At 48.4% G+C, this 21,351-nt stretch overlaps 1 protein-coding gene across 1 annotated transcript in view; it reads right to left on the bottom strand.

The window, feature by feature from the left end:
• The window catches only part of LOC134948354 (histo-blood group ABO system transferase-like), an 82,824-nt gene extending 70,114 nt beyond the window's left edge, over nucleotides 1-12,710 (bottom strand). The window contains exons 1-2 of the mRNA XM_063936282.1: nucleotides 12,640-12,710; nucleotides 9,495-9,551 (exon numbers count right to left, since the gene is read on the bottom strand). Coding sequence (XP_063792352.1) covers nucleotides 9,495-9,551; nucleotides 12,640-12,710 — 128 coding nt within the window. The remainder of the gene's footprint in view (nucleotides 1-9,494; nucleotides 9,552-12,639) is intronic.
• Nucleotides 12,711-21,351: the final 8,641 nt, after the last annotated feature.

A 21,351-nucleotide genomic window follows, 5' to 3' on the forward strand; every position in this document is an offset into this window, starting at 1 on the left:
GGGAGTGTTTTTTCGCTTTGCAAGTGTGTGAACGCTTGTGCAGCCAAGCTGTGCAAAAACATTTTGTGCAGTTTCAGAGTAGCTCTGGACTTAGCCACTGCGATCACTTGTGTCTTTTTGGTCCCGGAATTTCCGTCAGACACCCGCCCGGCAAACGCCCGGACACACCTGCGTTTTCCCAAACACTCCCAGAACGGTCAGTTGACACCCATGAACGCCTTCTTCCTGTCAATCACCTTGCGTTCAGCTGTGCGAATGGATTCTTCGCTAAACCCATTGCCCAGCACCGATCCTCTTTGTACCCGTACAATGCGCCTGCGCATTGTGGTGCATACGCATGCGCAGTTTTGCCATTTTTTTACTTGATCGCTGCATTGCGAAAATAGGCAGCGCGCAATCAACTCGGAATGACCCCCTATATTAACAGTAGGCTTTGAATTAGAGTGCGCCGGATGCATTGTACCAATACCAGCATAAGAAAGCAGGATGGTGAGACTGGCAGGTACGGCATAGGTAGTCGGTATTAATCAGCACACACTGATATGTGGTATTATTATTATTATTATTTACATCCCAATTTGCCCCTGGTACTTTTTACAAAGACAATGGATTTAATCATGGAGTAACACCATCCTAGCATTCAAATGCTGTTGGTCAGTGTGACAGGACGGTCCCGTACGAAAGCATTCGCCGCTTCGCGTCCCGTCTCCTGCGCACAGAATGGAAGGTCAAGTCACACGAGGCCTGACCTCATAGGGGATTCCCGCTTACCGTCAGTAACCGCCTGTTACTGACTCCACCCACTGCGCTGTGGGCGGGTTTATGCTGCCACCACCAAACTCCTAACCTGCCGTGGCGTTTGGAACCACGGTTCTGCTCTGTATGAGCCGACGCACTGCCTTACCACACCTGTGTGGTGTTGACGAATCCCCACTAGCCACTTGCTAAGTCTGTACCGGTAGCTGGCGGAAGGCGGAACTTGGAGACGTTAGGTGCTTCCCTGGACAGCCGGAGGACGGGGCTATGGTTGGCATAACCCTGTAGGTCACAAGATGAAGCAATATTCTTGAGGCAATGATGTTTTATTTGCTCAATAGTTCTAAAGAGAACTCTTCCCTATTGCTAGGGGCAACAGCATACAGCAAGATGTTCCAGCAGAATAAGATGGTACAACTACAATATTACTCTGGAGGCACGCAGGTCTCCTTTTTATGTCAGTTTTCCACACAGTACCACAGGGGGGTAAGCCCTCCCTGTCTTCTCCAACCAATCAAGTTATTTTACAAAATACCAATAAATAAATTACATTTCAAAAGGAGATAAGTGCAATAAAACAATATCCTCCTTCCTGTCACCCAGACAACGTTTGGTATCAGATTAACATTCACTATTGATAAATTTATCACATAGCTTCAAAATACAAATGTTTCTGTCTCATTCACATCTCCAGGCAAACCCAGTGTTTGAGATTACAACAGGAAAGGCTACAATACAAACAAACAGTCTTCCTTCCTGCATCTGCCATTCAGGTTTCGTATATCAATTAAATCATTACATGAAACAGGTTCCAAGCCCAGAACTACTTTACATATGGGATAAGGAGATTCCTGTGAGTAACATCTCTCTAAGGAACTTACACATCAAAAGGTCTTGTCATTCACACCTCTCTGCTAGGACAGGGCCATTAGCATGCCACTTCCTACTGACAGGAGATGATTATTCAGACATCTATAGTAAGTGCATTTTCCTTTAAATATACAGGTGACCACATCTTAAATATAAATTCATTTAAACATGCATTCCTACAATTGTGCACAGAGCACTACATATGACATGTTAAGACACATCATTAAACATATTTTTAAACAGTCTGCGCCCAGCGCCGTAAGTACATTTAACAGTGACGCCAAGCGCCTATTGTCCGCAACATGGCGCCGGGCACTAGGGGTTAACCCCTTCAGTGCTGCAGCGGCCATTGTCCACGTGGGCTGGGGTCTCTCCGGCCACACTCCTCCCCCCCCATTCAAGCGGGTCAACCAGGGACCCATGTCCCAACGATTTGGTCCCTGGTCCCGCAGTCCTTAATGAGGTTACTGGGAGTTCTTTGGGGGTTCAGGCTCCTCCTGACATGACAGTCCATCCGTATTGCTATGAGCCTTGCCTTGCTTGTGGATAATATGAAAGTCATAAACCTGAAGAGCAAGGCTCCACCACAACAGTCTGTCCAATTTCCCCAAGGTAGGTTGCAGCCACCTAACAGGTGGGTGGTAAGTCACCACGGTGGGGGGCCAGTTACACACAAGTGCCACCCACGGTGTCCCAATTGTGGCATACCCCACCTCCCACAATAGCAGTATACTGCTCAAACAGGCCACAGGGTGCTCCTGCCCATATGGCTCTTTCTGGCTCGGTACTGCTCCCAGTCCGTACAGTGGCGCAGTAGTTCGTAACGCACAGTCCTGGTCAAGAATGTGCGCCATCAGCACTGGAGCGGGTACCCGAGCCTCCTTCAATGACTGGAATGCCAACTCGCAAGCGGGTGCAAAGTCCACTGACTTGGGAATGCCCTTCCTAGCCATCTCTGTCAAGGGGTTCACTACAGGACTAAAGTCAATGACAACGTGTCCGTAGGGCCTTACAGGTTCTAAGGTCAGTACCGGTCTGGGTGATGTGGGTCGGGGACAGCCTCTGGTTGCCTCCACCCCCTCTGGTTTGGGCCTACCCCTGTCTCCTCCCACATGGTGCCCCAGGCACTGCACCTCCGTCATACCTATCTGGCAACTGTCTGCCCTAACTGTCAGACCTGCCCTCCAATCCTCATCTGTCGACCTATGACTCGGGAAACCTACCCTGTCACCTAGGCCTACTCTTTCCTCCTCGTCCGCTACCTGTGCCGCAGTAATGGCGGCCAGACCACCAGCCTCTGGATCCCGTGTGGCATCCACTACAGGGAGGCTGCGTGTCTTCCCCGATCTACTGAGCACAGGCAAGGGACCTGCTATGTCCACAGCAACTTGCTGTAAAGGTTCTCCTATGGGTAGAGGCCCAGAGACAACAAAGCCGCTGGAGTGCCCCGGCTGCCAACGCATGGCACCAGCCTTACAGTTGGTCTGGGCGTCATCCGACATTCCAGACCAGGGTAAGCTCTGTGACAGGCACTTCAGTGTACGGTCTGTCTCCGGGTTACTGTCCAAAGGGGTTTCGCTGGCAACTGACACCGGTTGCGCAGGAACGTTCCCTGGGGGGACCAGTTGGACACATTCCCTTGCTGGTCTATCCCCTCCCACTTTCCTGGCTACCCTGTACCTTAACCCTTCCCGCCAGGTCAAACTTCCCACCCCAACCCTGTCAAGGCCGCTGCCAGAGTGGCGCCTCATGCCTTTCGGGGATGGGTCAGAGAGTTGAGCCTCCCTAAACTCCTGCCTGTGGCCCTCAATCTCTCCTAAATTGGGACACTCTACAGGGGGATCTAGGTGGGGACTACTAGGGTCAGTCTGGTAGGGGTCAGTCATGGAAAAGTCAGTGTGGTTTCTCATATTCACCGCCGGAGTTGGCAAACCACTGGGGTCAGGAGCATCAGTGGGCACCCCCACAGGATCAAACGAGCTGGAACCGACATCCTCTGCGTTGCTAGGGGACGTAGGCATACCAGAGGCAAAAGGCATGCGGGGTCGATGTACTGATCTAGCCGCTGTAATCTTTTCCTCTGGGCTGGTTGATGCTGTGGTTGGCTGTGCTGGCAGTTGTCTAGCAGCTGTAGTCTTTTCCTCTGGGCTGGGCTGTGCTGGAGTAGCGGATTTCAACGGTGGTTTTGGAACTTGACTCCGGGGAATGGCACCAGCAAACGTGGTGACGATCCCACCACCCAGGTCATTTCCTAGGACCACATCAGTTGGGAGACCATCCATGACGGCAACTTCTCGCAACTCTGGTCCAGCTCCCCAGTCCAGGTAGTCTCTTGCCATGGGAACCGCTTTCTCCATTCCATCTGCCAGGGTGACCTTGGCAGTGCGACCCTGCAATACTGCAGCAGGATCTATAAGGTGGGGGCTCACCACAGTGATTGAGGCCCCAGAGTCTCTTAGGCCTTCTCCCTGCAGGGGTCCCACGTGGACCGGCTGCAGGTGCCTCCACATATTGTGTAGGGGCTGTTTGGCCATGCAGGTGACTCTCTCCGCAGAGTGCACCTGTCTCTCGCCACACTCCATCGGACTGACTGGAGGGGGAACAGTCTCTGTAGGCTCATCTCCTCTCGTCAAACAAGCGAGCCGGGCTCCAGCACTCGGATTTGGGGCACGAGTCTGGAGTGCTTGGGATGCAGGACAGTTCATCCTCAGATGTCCGATTTTCCCACAGCCGTAGCACTTCTTCTCCAGTCGTGGCACCGATGATCTCTGATCAGTTGCAGGGACGCTGCGGTGCGGTTGCTGGCCAAGAGCACCCGGGTTGGAAGATGCTTGTCTTTGGGGGTGATGAGTTGAAGAGGGGTGTCCCCTTGGTGGTACAGTCTTTTGGAGCTGGCTGCTGGCTGGGTGCTTCTGGCCCTGTGGCCGAATTGCCACATACTTGTCTGCTAACTGGGCAGCCATCTTTAAGCTGGGTGACTCCCGATCTAGCACCCACTCCTTCACTTCTGGGGCGCACCTGCAGTAGAACTGCTCCCTGCAGATCAGGTCAATCAGTGCGTCCCATGTAGTGGCTTCCGAATCCTTCACCCACTTCACCACGTACTGCCGCAGCTGGTTGGCGAACTGCTCATGGGTGCTGCTAGGATTCATGGGAAAGTCTCTGAACTTCTTCCTGTAAGACTCTGGAGTTATGAAGAATCGCTGGAGGAGGGCCCGTGAGACTTCGTCATAGTCCCCACAGTCCTCCGTGGCCACTCCTCGACAGGCCTCCAATGCCTCTCCATGCAGAGTGGGCACTAGGTGTCTCACCCACTCCGACTTGGGTAAATCATGTAGTTTACAAGTCCTTTCAAAAACTTGTAAATGTCCATCAATGTCCCCATCACTGTCTGCAAACTTGGCAAACTGAATGCGTCCCGATCTGTATACAACAGCTGACAACGGCTCCCGGGGTACCACGGCCTGTGGTGCCCGCTCATCACGCCACATCTGGATGATGATCAAGCGCTCTTGCTCCGTTGCCCTTTCCCCCAATTCCGCTAGCCGATCTGCTAGGGTATCCGGGCCGCCCCCCCCTGGGACGTTGGGATCCTGGCCCTGCTAGGGATTGCTGGGAAACATTGCTGCTGTGAGAGAGGGCGGGGCTTGTGGGTCTCACCGGTTCCTTACGAAGGTCCACTGTTGGGCCGTCCTCTGTGATGCTGACGCCGTCAGTGCTTTCCACCTCCGCCCGATGGGACTCCTCCATGCTTATGAGCGCCGCCTTCATGACGCTTCTGGACGCGTTGAAAGGGCTATCCACACCCTTCTCCTGGCACACGATCTCCAGATCATCCTTGGACATTCCGCTGAATTCCGCCATCTTGTGCATTCTCCTGCGCTGCAGTTACTCCTCCCCTGAGTAACTCGGCTTCTCCAATCGGGTGATGAAAAGCCGCCTGGGATTATCCCACCGCTATGCCACCAATTTCTGTGACAGGATGGTCCCGTACGAAAGCACTCGTCGCTTTCGCGTCCCGTCTCCTGCGCACAGAATGGAAGGTCAAGTCACACGAGGCCTGACCACATAGGGGATTCCCGCTTACCGTCAGTAACCGCCTGTTACTGACTCCACCCACTGCGCTGTGGGCGGGTTTATGCTGCCACCACCAAACTCCTAACCTGCCGTGGCGTTTGGAACCACGGTTCTGCTCTGTATGTGCCCACGCACTGCCTTACCACACCTGTGTGGTGTTGACGAATCCCCACTAGCCACTTGCTAAGCCTCTACCGGTAGCTGGCGGAAGGCGGAACTTGGAGACGTTAGGTGCTTCCCTGGACAGCCGGAGGACGGGGCTATGGTTGGCATAACCCTGTAGGTCACAAGATGAAGCAATCTTCTTGAGGCAATGATGTTTTATTTGCTCAATAGTTCTAAAGAGAACTCTTCCCTATTGCTAGGGGCAACAGCATACAGCAAGATGTTCCAGCAGAATAAGATGGTACAACTACAATACTACTCTGGAGGCACGCAGGTCTCCTTTTTATGTCAGTTTTCCACACAGTACCACAAGGGGGTAAGCCCTCCCTGTCTTCTCCAACCAATCAGGTTATTTTACAAAATACCAATAAATAAATTACATTTCAAAAGGAGATAAGTGCAATAAAACAATATCCTCCTTCCTGTCACCCAGACAACGTTTGGTATCAGATTAACATTCACTATTGATAAATTTATCACATAGCTTCAAAATACAAATGTGTTTGTCTCAGTCACATCTCCAGGCAAACCCAGTGTTTGTATTGTAGCCTTTCCTGTTGTAATCTCAAACAGTCTTCCTTCCTGCATCTGCCATTCAGGGTTCGTATATCAATTAAATCATTACATGAAACAGGTTCCAAGCCCAGAACTACTTTACATATGGGATAAGGGGATTCCTGTGAGTAACATCTCTCTAAGGAACTTACACATCAAAAGGTCTTGTCATTCACACCTCTGCTAGGACAGGGCCATTAGCATGCCACTTCCTACTGACAGGAGATGATTATTCAGACATCTATAGTAAGTGCATTTTCCTTTAAATATACAGGTGACCACATCTTAAATATAAATTCATTTAAACATGCATTCCTGCAATTGTGCACAGAGCACTACATATGACATGTTAAGACACATCATTAAACATACTTTTAAACAGTCTGCGCCCAGCGCCGTAAGTACATTTAACAGTGACGCCAAGCGCCTACTGTCCGCAACATGGCGCCGGGCACTAGGGGTTAACCCCTTGAGTGCTGCAGCGGCCATTGTCCACGTGGGCTGGGGTCTCTCCGGCGCCACTCAGTCTAGTCCCATTTGTACTATAATGCTAGAACAAAGACAGATCTATATAAATGAACTGTACCCAATGGCTGATGCTCTAGACAAAGACGGAATTGTCAATACCGTCTTTGTCTACTCAGTCTATGAGCAGCCCAGCACAGCCCGAGTTGATCGTAGCTGTATCGCAGCCACGCCTGTGTTGGCCGGACCGTGCCCCTTAAACGGCAGCTTAACGCCACCATCCCGCCCCCTCCTGCCCAGCGACCGCCTCTGCCTGTCAATCAGGCAGAGGCGATCGCTAGCTAAAGACAGCCGTCGGCTGTCTGTGATGTGCCGGCGCACAGCGGCGCCGGCACATCCGCAGTTCAGGCCTGAACGCTGCTGTGTGAACACGCACAGCACTGGTCAGGTCTGAGCTAGCCCCATTGTTCGATCGCTTTGCTTCTAGGCCTGAACCCTGGTCATGCTACTGCACATGTGCGACTGTACAGCTGCACATGCACAACGTGAAATTATCGCTATCAGAATTGTGATCCCTCTCCGGGCTCGCTAGATCCCTCTCTGGCAGGACTGCTCTACTGCAGTTATAGGGCTAACGCCCTATACAGGTAAAGATGGCATCAGCACATGCATCCAAAATCTAAAGGGCTCTGTCTGCAGATCTCACTAGATTCTGTGCCTATAGAAAACTATGGGGAAAGCTGTTGCAAAGGCTGATGACTGAAAAGCAGGAGATATCCCTTTCCATCTTGGTACATTTACAGGATACTTATTTGTGACCTTAAACAGGGCAGCCATCAGGGGAGGACTGTGGGGACTGGCCTGTGGTGAAACACCTTTCTTATCAATTAACTAGCTCACCACAGGTGATGGCAATCATACATTACCAGGAAAGTCCAGGAACAGAGCATTTTCTCCCTCATGGAGAGGGTCAGGTAGGCAAGTATGCCTTATAGAGAGGGGGGCCCATCCTTTACTCCTACAGCCAATACCTGGAGAGCTGCACCGGCAGAGCAACAACAGCGGGCTGGTGGCAGGGAGGACTTAAAACAAGCTTTCCCTGCGCATCAGCTCTTTTAATCGTTCCTGCAGGTCCACAATGCTCCACCTATATGTAACGTCATGATGTGTAACATCACATAGGGGTGGAGCAGTGTGGCAGAATATTTTTCATTTGGTGGGGGGCCCTGTCTATTTTGTCAGTACCGGGCCCTACAATTTCTGATGGCAGCCCTGACCTTAAACATAGGGAAACAGTAGTTTCTCTATATTTTAAGAACAGGATTGCTTGATCTCTAATCCCCAAAGTCTAAACAAAAAAACACCAAATTCAAATAGTGCCAAATGACTTATTTTACAGGCAGTGGCATCACTAGGGGAAGGGTGGGGGGATGTGGTCTATACCATACTTACCGACATTTTCATTCTCCTCTCCGGGAGAAGCCCGGAGAGGAGACGCTGCAGTGACTTCAGGGGGCGGGGGCCGGACGGTGACATCACTAAGCCCCGCCCCCCGCATCGGGAAATGCCGCAATTCGCGGGTCTGCGGGAAGGGGGCGGGGCTAAAATGACGCGTTTTGCATCATTTTAACCCCTTCTCCACCCGACGGACCCGCGAATCGGGAGGTTATCATCACTAGGGTGCGAGCAGGATGCGGGAGACCTGCCCACTCTTCCGGGGGTGCGGGGGGCTACCCCAAAAAACGGGAGCCTCCCGCAGCTTCCGGGAGAGTAGGTAAGTATGGTCTATACCTGGGATTCACCCTCCAAGGGGTGACACCAAAATGCTGGCTCCTCCTCAGTAACAGGAAGCTGGGATTTGTGCAGCACTCGGCTTGTAACACAGGTGTGGGGAACCAGCGGTGCAGCCAGACCAGTCTCTCAGGGCAGCCCAGCATCTCCTGGAATGCTGGGCACACCCCCGGAGTGATGAAAATGGGGTTGGGCCATGAGGTCACACCCCTACGTGAGAAGCAATGCGCTGTTTTTGCACACATGCATGGGGGTTATGGACTTATCAGCGCACCATGGGGGTCATTCCGAGTTGATCGCACATAGCTTTTTGCTGCCCGTGCTATCAACTAGACGCCGCCTATGGGGGAGGGTTTTTTTGCATAGCAAGGCTGTGATCGCTTGTGCAGCCGTGCTATGCAAAAACATTTTGTGCAGTTTCTGAGTAGCTTTCAACTTACTCACCCGCTGCGATGTCTTCAGCCTGTCCGGTCCCGGAACTGACGACAGATACCCGCCCCTGCAAACGCCCTGACACGCCTGCGTTTGGACTCACCACTCCCAGAAAATGGTAAGTTGACGCCCCGTGACGCCTTTGTCCTGTCAATCTTCTTGCGATCGCGGCGACGATCGCTTTCTTCGTTCTTCTTGTCATTGCCCAGCGACGGCGACAAAGCGCCTGCATATTGCGGCCGCCGCACATGCGCAGAACCAACCCGTTCACAGCGCTGCGAAAAACAGCAGTGTGCGAACGGGTCGGAATGACCCATCCATGTGTCACTGACTCCAGTGATGCCACCATTTATGAAGATTTAAAATAAAGTCAAACATCTTACTGTGGCTGACAGCGAAGTATAAATCCAGAGCTCCATGAGTTCACTTTTGTGTTGGACCTGAAAAAACAAATAACATTAATTTAATCACATATAGTGTGATATTTATTCCTACCCCATCTCTTTCTTTTCAGTATGACTCCATTTGTCATCATTACAAAGTGCCAGCATCTGCCCCCGCCCTCTTCCCCTCCCCCCACAACAAAATGTTTTGTACGATATGGGCTGCAACGTTCCGTGAAACAGCTGCAACTAGCTGTAGAAAAAAAAAGATCTGACTGGTGCGTAAAAAGCATGGGAATGTAAACACACTCTGGGGATGATGTGTTGGATGCAGTGGTGCATATAAAATAAATAAACTCTGAAAAGACACATGTCAAATAAGCATGTTTACTCAGCGCTACTGAGTGAGTGCAAGACGTTGCAGCTGGAGATCGGACACCGCCAGACCTAGTGAAAGGTGCAGATGCGGCGACCATCTTGTTACAGTGAGGAACCATTGAAGCTGGTCCCGCAAGTGAATGCCTCCGCTCTAATGATCTAGGTGAGTACATTGAGACTGATTGACCTAAGTTATGGGCAGACCAGACACCCAGACCACGTATGCATTGTCACCCGCTGTGCAGTGTTAAGAGGGCGTGGCCAGCATATTGCCCTTTTCACGAGCTACTCCCTGATAAGGGGCCAGTAAAGACAACCATATCCCCTGTGGTAACACTGTTGACACATTAAAGACTGAGTTATTGTGCAAGTGCAAGTCAGATATTTAGCTTTGAAAGGACTGAGTTATTTGAGCAAGTGAAAATAATTTCCTTTAATTGAAAGAGACTGAGTTTGTCTAACCAAGACACCCTCATTGTCAAGTGAATTATATTTAAGAGACACTACCATCCCTTCACTACCTACACCCTCTTTGAATAGAACTGGGATACACTGCCATTATTTACAGGCCAGGATTCTTTGTATAGCTGCGTGTCACTTCCCCCATTGCAACGCGGTGGCATCACAGAATTCTACAGAGCTCCAACGTTATTTGCCTGTGAAGATCATTATACCTTGGCTAGGGAAAGCTAAAAATTTAGTAATTGTTATTGTTAAATGGGTTTTTCATCACTTTTCTCCTTCCCACATTATAGATTGTAATTGTGATTCTAATCTGTAATGTCTGTGATTCAATTGATTGTCTTTTGCATTTCTGAATGATCCATTGTGATGTGAACTGTAGCCAATTGTCTTCTCTTTATTCCCTTTTGATGCCAAATTCTTCTTGTGATTATCTAAATTTAATGCAAATAACTAATCATCATCTTCAATCCAGAGTTCATTGCAGCTCAATCTACCTCTCTGAACACGGTACTACAGGACAAGGTATGGGGAGAAACATTTCAGGGGAAAGGTCTGTCACATAGCCACCCAACATCTGTTATGCCTCTCTCAACCACTTAGACATGCCCAGCCACCTGGGGTGTTACACAAGTATAGTTTTTTAGCATTGTTTTTGATAGCAAAAAAGAAAAAAAAGTATTATAATACAGAAGATGTAATCTCCCTTCTGGAATATAAATTAAAATAGCAAAGAATTAATTATTTGCCAAATTAAATAATTTATACCAAACAGAAGCAGGTAGCTAGTTCAGTGTGTAGTTGTACCAGTCCTCGCAATAGATCCAGCTACTGACAGGTGTATGTATCTGCTCCTTCATAGTGGTCAACCTCAGCTGCAATTACATGAAGATGCCCTTACAGCCCCTTCACTCTGTCACCTCTCCATTCCTCCTTTTGGGGGAGGTGGTGGGGTTCATGCATGCACAGTGCTAATATGTATATTTTCTACCAATAACTCAGCATCAGCGACTCACACCTCCCAACTCTCCCTATTTTAGCTGGACAGTCACGTTATTTGGGCACGGTCCTGCTGTCCTACCTGCAGTTAGTTATGTCCTGTGGTTGTGGGGAGGGTTGGGAGGACCCCCCAGGCTTGGACTGGCCCACAGGGGTACAGGGGAAACCATCGGTGGGCCCTACTGCCTGGGGGCCCTCCTCCTGCTCTAAGGATCAGATTCCAGACTTTGCACTTGAATTATACACGTTACCTTATACTGGACTATGGTGTATTTTCCACAATGCATTCCTGTTATTAATCTGGCACATTATCATGCATGCAGCAGCTGGATTCACTGTATATATTTATGAAGGAGGTCCAGACGTTCTACTCTCTAATGGTTAGTCAAACCAATGAGGTGACAGGCCACACCCCCTCTGCAGACTGACCACACCCCTAAACATGGGCCCCTACCACTGCATTCCCCCGGTGGCCCCTACATGCCCCAGTCAGACACTGGGACGCCTCTCACTTTCTGCTCAGTGAATAGACGCTATTCACCGGGTGAGAGGGACTGTGGACATGGGCCAACAGCTCAGAGAGCACCGGGCATGCCCCCACACTAACAAAAACAGGTACGTAGCTCACGATTGCCAACACCCCATAGCTAGGAGGCCACACCCCCTATTCATGCCCAGACAGAGTTGGGATGTATGGTGTTACACTGTCTTTATGGTATCCGGATAATCGATGATAGGTCGACAGTCAATAGATTGATACCATATGTTCGACATGCATATGGTTAAAAGGTTGACAGGTTTAAATGGCGAACATGGCAATGATCGACACAACATATGGTTGACACAAGTTTTTTTAAATCTTTTTTTTACATTGTTGTCAACTTTTTCATACTTTACTAACCACATGGACTACTAATGGGAACGGTAACTTGTGCCATATGCTGTGGAGTGAGGGACCTTTCCCACAGCAAGGGGACGTGGTACACTAATTGGAGTTCGATGTTCTAAAACCTAAAAATTGACAGCAAAAAAAAAAAAAACATGAAAACTTGCGTGGACATATTTATGTGTCGATCATTTACATGACAATGGGGGCAATTCAGACCTGATCGTAGCAGCAAAATTGTTAGCCGTTGGGCAAAACCATCTGCACTGCAGGGGGGGGGGGGGGGGGGCAGATAACATGTGCAGAGAGAGTTAGATTTGTAACATGGCAGCTAGGAGCTGGTTGGTTGGTACTTTATCAGCAGACAATTTATCACTCTCCAAGGCTTGATAAATCTGGGCCTCATTTTCATGAACTTACCAGAAGAATGACACCAACATTAGGACCGTGAGAGAGGTCAAAACACAAATCCATTTTCTTTCTAAGCACATTTTATCTGGAGGAGAAGAACAAAAAAAGACGTGATAATATTCTGTGCATTACATAGTAACAGAAGTCACAGAGGAGCTCTATAATTATGGGGGAGATGTACTAAGCAGTGATAAAAATGGAGAAGTGAGCCAGTGGAGAAGTTGCCCATGGCAACCAATCAGCATTGATGTAACATTTCTAATTTGCATACTATAAAAGTATACAGAGCAGCTGATTGGTTACCATGGGCAACTTCTCCACTGGTTCACTTCTCCGCATTTATCACTACTTAGTACATGTCCCTCTATATACAGTAAAGGGCTCATTACCTTGTACAGTACAAGGGACTTGGAGACGGCTGACTCCTAACTTCTTGTTACTGTATTTGAAGGGCATGTGTTTCTTACAGGTCCGTATTGGAAACTTAAATTAGCCTTAGAAAATAATCTGAACATTTATCATATATATTACCAGTTATTTATAGAGATGTGCGGCTTGCACTTTTCGTGTTATGTGTTTTGGTTTTGGTTCTAATTCCACTTTCGTGCTTTGGTTTTGGCTTGGTTTTGCCAAAAGCACCCTTTCGTGTTTTGATTTTAGTTTTGGTTTTGGATGATTTTTGAAAAAAGCATAAAAAAAGCTAAAATCACAGAATTTGTGGGTAATTTTGCTCCTACTGTATTATTAACCTCAATAACATTCAGTTCCGGTCTATTCTGAACACCTCACACCTCACAATACTGTATTTAGGCCTAAAAGATGCACCAAGGTGGCTATATGACCAAGCTAAGCAACACAAGTGTGTGGCACAAACACCTGGCCCATCTAGGAGTCTCACTGCAGTTGCAGACAAGATGGCACTATTCAAAAACTAGTCCCCAAACAGCACATGATGCAAAGATGAAAAAGAGGTGCAATGAGGTAGCTGTATAACTAAGCCAAGCGACACAAACAATTGGCCCATCTAGGAGTGGCACTGCAGTGGCAGACAGGAGGGCAGATATCAAAAAAAGGCACCAAACCGCACATGATGCAAAGAAGAAAAAAAGGTGCACCGAGGTTGCTGTATGACTAAGCTAAGCGACACAACCACCTGGCCCATCTAGTAGTGTCATGCAGTGGCTGAATATCGAGAGTGGGCCGCAATTGTTCGGTCCACTGACAGCATCTCCAGCACGCCCCTGTCATTTTTTTAAAATTCAGCAATTGGTGGACTTATACGGCAGTACCCCAGGACTAATACAGCAGTACCCCTGGACTCATACAGCAGTGTCAGACAGGACAGCACTTTTCAAAAACTAGGCCCCAAACAGCACCTCATGCAAAGATGTTGAAGAGGTGAAATGAGGTAGCTGTATGACTAAGCCAAGCGACACAAACAATTCCCACTGGAATTATACATCCAAATCACTGGAATTATATGTCCAAATCACTGGAATTATACGTCCAAACCACTGGAATTATACATCCAAATCACTGGAATTAAATGGCAAAATCACTGTAATTATACGTCCAAATCACTGGAATTAAATGGCAGTACCACTGGACATATACGGAAGTGTCAGACAGGATGGCACTTTAAAAAAATAGTCCACAAACAGCACATGATAAGAAGAAAAAAAGGTGCAAGATGGAATTGTCCTTGGTCCCTCCCACTCACCCTTATGTTGTATAAACAGGACATGCACACTTTAACAAACCAATCATTTCAGCGACAGGGCCTGCCACACGACTGTGGCTGAAATGACTGGTTTTTTTGGCCCTCACCAAAAAAAGAAGCAATCAATCTCTCCTTGCACAAACTGGCTCTACAGAGGCAAGATGTCCACCTCCTCCTCATCCTCCAATTCCTCACCCCTTTCACTGTGTACATCCCCCTCCTCACAGAGTATTAATTCGTACCCACTGGAATCCACCATCACAGGTCTCTCTGTACTTTCTGGAGGCAATTGCTGGTAAAGGTCTTCCCAGAGTAATTTATAATTCATTTTGATGAACATCATCTTCTCCACATTTTGTGGAAGTAACCTCCTATGCTGATCGCTGACAAGGTTACTGGCTGCACTAAACACTCTTTCGGAGTACACACTGGAGGGCGGGCAACTTAGGTAAAACAAAGCCAGTTTGTGCTAGTGATGAGCGGGTTCGGTTTCTCGGAAACCGAACCCCCCCGAACTTCACGCTTTTTACACGGGTCCGAGGCAGACTCGGATCTTCCCGCCTTGCTCGGTTAACCCGAGCGCGCCAGAACGTCATCATCCCGCTGTCGGATTCTCGCGAGACTCGGATTCTATATAAGGAGCCGCGCGTCGCCGCCATTTTCACACGTGCATTGAGATTGATAGGGAGAGGACGTGGCTGGCGTCCTCTCCGTTTAGAGTAGACTAGAGAGTAGTAGAGACACTTGATTTACTAATTTTGGGGAGCATATTAGGAGTACTACTTGCTGATAGTGTGACCAGTGACCACCAGTTTAATTAATCAGTTCTCTGCCTGAAAAAAAACGATACACAGTGTGACACAGTCACATACCATATCTGTGCTCAGCCTCAGTGTGCCCTCAGTGTGCTGCATCATCTATGTAATACTGTGTATCTGACTGTGCTGAGTGCTCACTGCTCACACAGCTTAATTGTGGGGGAGACTGGGGAGCAGTTATAGCAGGAGTACATATTTTAACAGTGCACACTTTTGCTGCCAGAGTGCCACTGCCAGTGTGACTGACCAGTGACCACTGACCACCAGTATATTGTGATTGTCTGCCTGAAAAAGTTAAACACTCGTCGTGTGGTGTTTTTATTCTATAAACGCATTCTGCTGACAGTGTCCAGCAGGTCCGTCATTATATAATATATACCTGTCCGGCTGCAGTAGTGATATATATATATATATTTTTTATATCATTATCATCCAGTCTATATTAGCACTGCAGCAGACGCAGTACGGTAGTCCACGGCTGTAGCTACCTCTGTGTCGGCAGTCGCTCGTCCATCCATAATTGTATACCACCTACCCGTGGTGTTTTTTTTTTCTTCTATCTTCTTGATACTAGTAGCTTACTTTAGGAGTCTGCAGTGCTGAGCTGACAGTGTCCAGCAGGTCCGTCATTATATAATATATACCTGTCCGGCTGCAGTAGTGATATATATATATATTTTTTATATCATTATCATCCAGTCTATATTAGCAGCAGACGCAGTACGGTAGTCCACGGCTGTAGCTACCTCTGTGTCGGCAGTCGCTCGTCCATCCATAATTGTATACCACCTACCCGTGGTGTTTTTTTTTCCTTTCTATCTTCTTGATACTAGTAGCTTACTTTAGGAGTCTGCAGTGCTGAGCTGACAGTGTCCAACAGGTCCGTCATTATATAATATATACCTGTCCGGCTACAGTAGTGATATATATATATTTTATATCTCATTATCATCCAGTCTATATTAGCAGCAGACGCAGTACGGTAGTCCACGGCTGTAGCTACCTCTGTGTCGGCAGTCGCTCGTCCATCCATAATTGTATACCACCTACCCATGGTGTTTTTTTTTTTCTATCTTCTTGATACTAGTAGCTTACTTTAGGAGTCTGCAGTGCTGAGCTGACAGTGTCCAGCAGGTCCGTCATTATATAATATATACCTGTCCGGCTGCAGTAGTGATATATATATATTTTATATCTCATTATCATCCAGTCTATATTCGCAGCAGACGCAGTACGGTAGTCCACGGCTGTAGCTACCTCTGTGTCGGCAGTCGCTCGTCCATCCATAATTGTATACCACCTACCTGTGGTGTATTTTTTTTTCTATCTTCTTGATACTACTAGTAGCTTACTTTAGGAGTCTGCAGTGCTGAGCTGACAGTGTCCAGCAGGTCCGTCATTATATAATATATACCTGTCCGGCTGCAGTAGTGATATATATATATATTTTTTATATCATTATCATCTAGTCTATATTAGCAGCAGACGCAGTACGGTAGTCCACGGCTGTAGCTACCTCTGTGTCGGCAGTCGCTCGTCCATCCATAAGTATACTAGTATCCATCCATCTCCATTGTTTACCTGAGGTGCCTTTTAGTTGTGCCTATTAAAATATGGAGAACAAAAATGTTGAGGTTCCAAAAATAGGGAAAGATCAAGATCGACTTCCACCTCGTGCTGAAGCTGCTGCTACTAGTCATGGCCGAGACGATGAAATGCCAGCAACGTCGTCTGCCAAGGCCGATGCCCAATTTCATAGTACAGAGCATGTAAAATCCAAAACACCAAATATCTGTAAAAAAAGGACTCAAAAATCTAAAATAAAATTGTCGGAGGAGAAGCGTTAACTTGCCAATATGCCATTTACCACACGGAGTGGCAAGGAACGGCTGAGGCCCTGGCCTATGTTCATGGCTAGTGGTTCAGCTTCACATGAGGATGGAAGCACTCAGCCTCTCGCTAGAAAAATGAAAAGACTCAAGCTGGCAAAAGCACAGCAAAGAACTGTGCGTTCTTCGAAATCACAAATCCACAAGGAGAGTCCAATTGTGTCGTTTGCGATGCCTGACCTTCCCAACACTGGACGTGAAGAGCATGCGCCTTCCACCATTTGCACGCCCCCTGCAAGTGCTGGAAGGAGCACCCGCAGTCCAGTTCCTGATAGATTGAAGATGTCAGTGTTGAAGTACACCAGGATGAGGAGGATATGGGTGTTGCTGGCGCTGGGGAGGAAATTGACCAGGAGGATTCTGATGGTGAGGTGGTTTGTTTAAGTCAGGCACCCGGGGAGACACCTGTTGTCCGTGGGAGGAATAGGGCCATTGACATGCCTGGTGAAAATACCCAAAATATCAGCTCTTCGGTGTGGAAGTATTTCAACAGAAATGCGGACAACATTTGTCAAGCCGTGTGTTGCCTTTGTCAAGCTGTAATAAGTAGGGGTAAGGACGTTAACCACCTCGGAACATCCTCCCTTATACGTCACCTGCAGCGCATTCATCATAAGTCAGTGACAAGTTCAAAAACTTTGGGCGACAGCGGAAGCAGTCCACTGACCAGTAAATCCCTTCCTCTTGTAACCAAGCTCACGCAAACCACCCCACCAACTCCCTCAGTGTCAATTTCCTCCTTCCCCAGGAATGCCAATAGTCCTGCAGGCCATGTCACTGGCAATTATGACGAGTCCTCTCCTGCCTGGGATTCCTCCGATGCATCCTTGCGTGTAACGCCTACTGCTGCTGGCGCTGCTGTTGTTGCTGCTGGGAGTCGATGGTCATCCCAGAGGGGAAGTCGTACTCGTAAGACCACTTTTACTACTTCCACCAAGCAATTGACTGTCCAACAGTCCTTTGCGAGGAAGATGAAATATCACAGCAGTCATCCTGCTGCAAAGCGGATAACTGAGGCCTTGGCATCCTGGGCGGTGAGAAACGTGGTTCCGGTATCCATCATTACTGCAGAGGCAACTAGAGACTTGTTGGAGGTACTGTGTCCCCGGTACCAAATACCATCTAGGTTCCATTTCTCTAGGCAGGCGATACCGAAAATGTGCACAGACCTCAGAAAAAGACTCACCAGTGTCCTAAAAAATGCAGTTGTACCCAATGTCCACTTAACCACGGACATGTGGACAAGTGGAGCAGGGCAGGCTCAGGACTATATGACTGTGACAGCCCACTGGGTAGATGTATGGACTCCCGCCGCAAGAACAGCAGCGGCGGCACCAGTAGCAGCATCTCGCAAACGCCAACTCTTTCCTAGGCAGGCTACGCTTTGTATCACCGCTTTCCAGAATACGCACACAGCTAAAAACCTCTTACGGCAACTGAGGAAGATCATCGCAGAATGGCTTACCCCAATTGGACTCTCCTGTGGATTTGTGGCATCGGACAACGCCAGCAATATTGTGTGTGCATTAAATCTGGGCAAATTCCAGCACGTCCCATGTTTTGCACATACCTTGAATTTGGTGGTGCAGAATTATTTAAAAAACGAGAGGGGCGTGCAAGAGATGCTGTCGGTGGCCAGAAGAATTGCGGGACATTTTCGGCGTACAGGCACCACGTACAGAAGACTGGAGCACCACCAAAAATGCCTGAACCTGCCCTGCCATCATCTGAAGCAAGAAGTGGTAACAAGGTGGAATTCAACCCTCTATATGCTTCAGAGGTTGGAGGAGCAGCAAAAGGCCATTCAAGCCTATACAACTGAGCACGATATAGGAGGTAGAATGCACCTGTCTCAAGCGCAGTGGAGAATGATTTCAACGTTGTGCAAGGTTCTGCAACCTTTTGAACTTGCCACACGAGAAGTCAGTTCAGACACTGCCAGCCTGAGTCAGGTCATTCCCCTCATCAGGCTTTTGCAGAAGAAGCTGGAGACATTGAAGGAGGAGCTAACACGGAGCGATTCCGCTAGGCATGTGGGACTTGTGGATGGAGCCCTTAATTCGCTTAACAAGGATTCACGGGTGGTCAATCTGTTGAAATCAGAGCACTACATTTTGGCCACCGTGCTCGATCCTAGATTTAAAACCTACCTTGGATCTCTCTTTCCGGCAGACACAAGTCTGCTGGGGTTCAAAGAACTGCTGGTGACAAAATTGTCAAGTCAAGCGGAACGCGACCTGTCAACATCTCCTCCTTCACATTCTCCCGCAACTGGGGGTGCGAGGAAAAGGCTCCGAATTCCGAGCCCACCCGCTGGCGGTGATGCAGGGCAGTCTGGAGCGACTGCTGATGCTGACATCTGGTCCGGACTGAAGGACCTGACAACGATTACGGACATGTCGTCTACTGTCACTGCATATGATTCTCTCCCCATTGAAAGAATGGTGGAGGATTATATGAGTGACCGCATCCAAGTAGGCACGTCAGACAGTCCGTACTTATACTGGCAGGAAAAAGAGGCAATTTGGAGGCCCTTGCACAAACTGGCTTTATTCTACCTAAGTTGCCCTCCCACAAGTGTGTACTCCGAAAGAGTGTTTAGTGCCGCCGCTCACCTTGTCAGCAATCGGCGTACGAGGTTACATCCAGAAAATGTGGAGAAGATGATGTTCATTAAAATGAATTATAATCAATTCCTCCGTGGAGACATTCACCAGCAGCAATTGCCTCCACAAAGTACACAGGGAGCTGAGATGGTGGATTCCAGTGGGGACGAATTGATAATCTGTGAGGAGGGGGATGTACACGGTGATATATCGGAGGATGATGATGAGGTGGACATCTTGCCTCTGTAGAGCCAGTTTGTGCAAGGAGAGATTAATTGCTTCTTTTTTGGTGGGGGTCCAAACCAACCCGTCATTTCAGTCACAGTCGTGTGGCAGACCCTGTCACTGAAATGATGGGTTGGTTAAAGTGTGCATGTCCTGTTTATACAACATAAGGGTGGGTGGGAGGGCCCAAGGACAATTCCATCTTGCACCTCTTTTTTCTTTCATTTTTCTTTGCGTCATGTGCTGTTTGGGGGGTGTTTTTTGGAAGGGCCATCCTGCGTGACACTGCAGTGCCACTCCTAGATGGGCCAGGTGTTTGTGTCGGCCACTAGGGTCGCTTAGCTTACTCACACAGCTACCTCATTGCGCCTCTTTTTTTCTTTGCGTCATGTGCTGTTTGGGGAGTGTTTTTTGGAAGGGCCATCCTGCGTGACACTGCAGTGCCACTCCTAGATGGGCCAGGTGTTTGTGTCGGCCACTAGGGTCGCTTAGCTTACTCACACAGCTACCTCATTGCGCCTCTTTTTTTCTTTGCGTCATGTGCTGTTTGGGGAGTGTTTTTTGGAAGGGCCATCCTGCGTGACACTGCAGTGCCACTCCTAGATGGGCCAGGTGTTTGTGTCGGCCACTTGGGTCGCTTAGCTTAGCCATCCAGCGACCTCGGTGCAAATTTTAGGACTAAAAATAATATTGTGAGGTGTGAGGTGTTCAGAATAGACTGAAAATGTGTGGACATTATGGTTATTGAGGTTAATAATACTTTGGGATCAAAATGACCCCCAAATTCTATGATTTAAGCTGTTTTTTAGGGTTTTTTGAAAAAAACACCCGAATCCAAAACACACCCGAATCCGACAAAAAAAATTCGGTGAGGTTTTGCCAAAACGCGTTCGAACCCAAAACACGGCCGCGGAACCGAACCCAAAACCAAAACACAAAACCCGAAAAATTTCCGGTGCTCATCACTAGTTTGTGCAAGGGCATCCAAATTGCATCTTTTTCCTGCCAGTATACATACAGACTGTCTGACATGCCTACTTGGATGCTGTCACTCATACAATCCTCCACCATTCTTTCAATGGTGACAGAATCATATGTAGTGACAGTAGACATGTCAGTAATTGTTGGCAGGTCCTTCAGTCTGGGCCAGATGTCAGCACTCGCTACTGACTGCCCTGCATCACTGCCAGCGGGTGGGCTAGGAAATATCCTTTTCCTTGCAGCCCCAGTAGCGGGAGACATTGAAGGAGGAGCTGTTGATGGGCCACGTTCCGCTTGATTTGACAATTTACTCACCAGCAGGTCTTTGCACCTCTGCAGACTTGTGTCTGCAGGAAAGAGAGCTACAACGTAGGCTTTAAACCTAGGATCGAGCACGGTGGCCAATATGTAGTGCTCTGATTCAACAGATTGACCACCCTTGAATGCTGGCAAAGCGAATGAAGGGCTCCATCCACAAGTCT

The sequence above is a fragment of the Pseudophryne corroboree genome, chromosome 8 (genome assembly GCF_028390025.1).
Source record: "Pseudophryne corroboree isolate aPseCor3 chromosome 8, aPseCor3.hap2, whole genome shotgun sequence".
NCBI lineage: Eukaryota > Metazoa > Chordata > Amphibia > Anura > Myobatrachidae > Pseudophryne > Pseudophryne corroboree.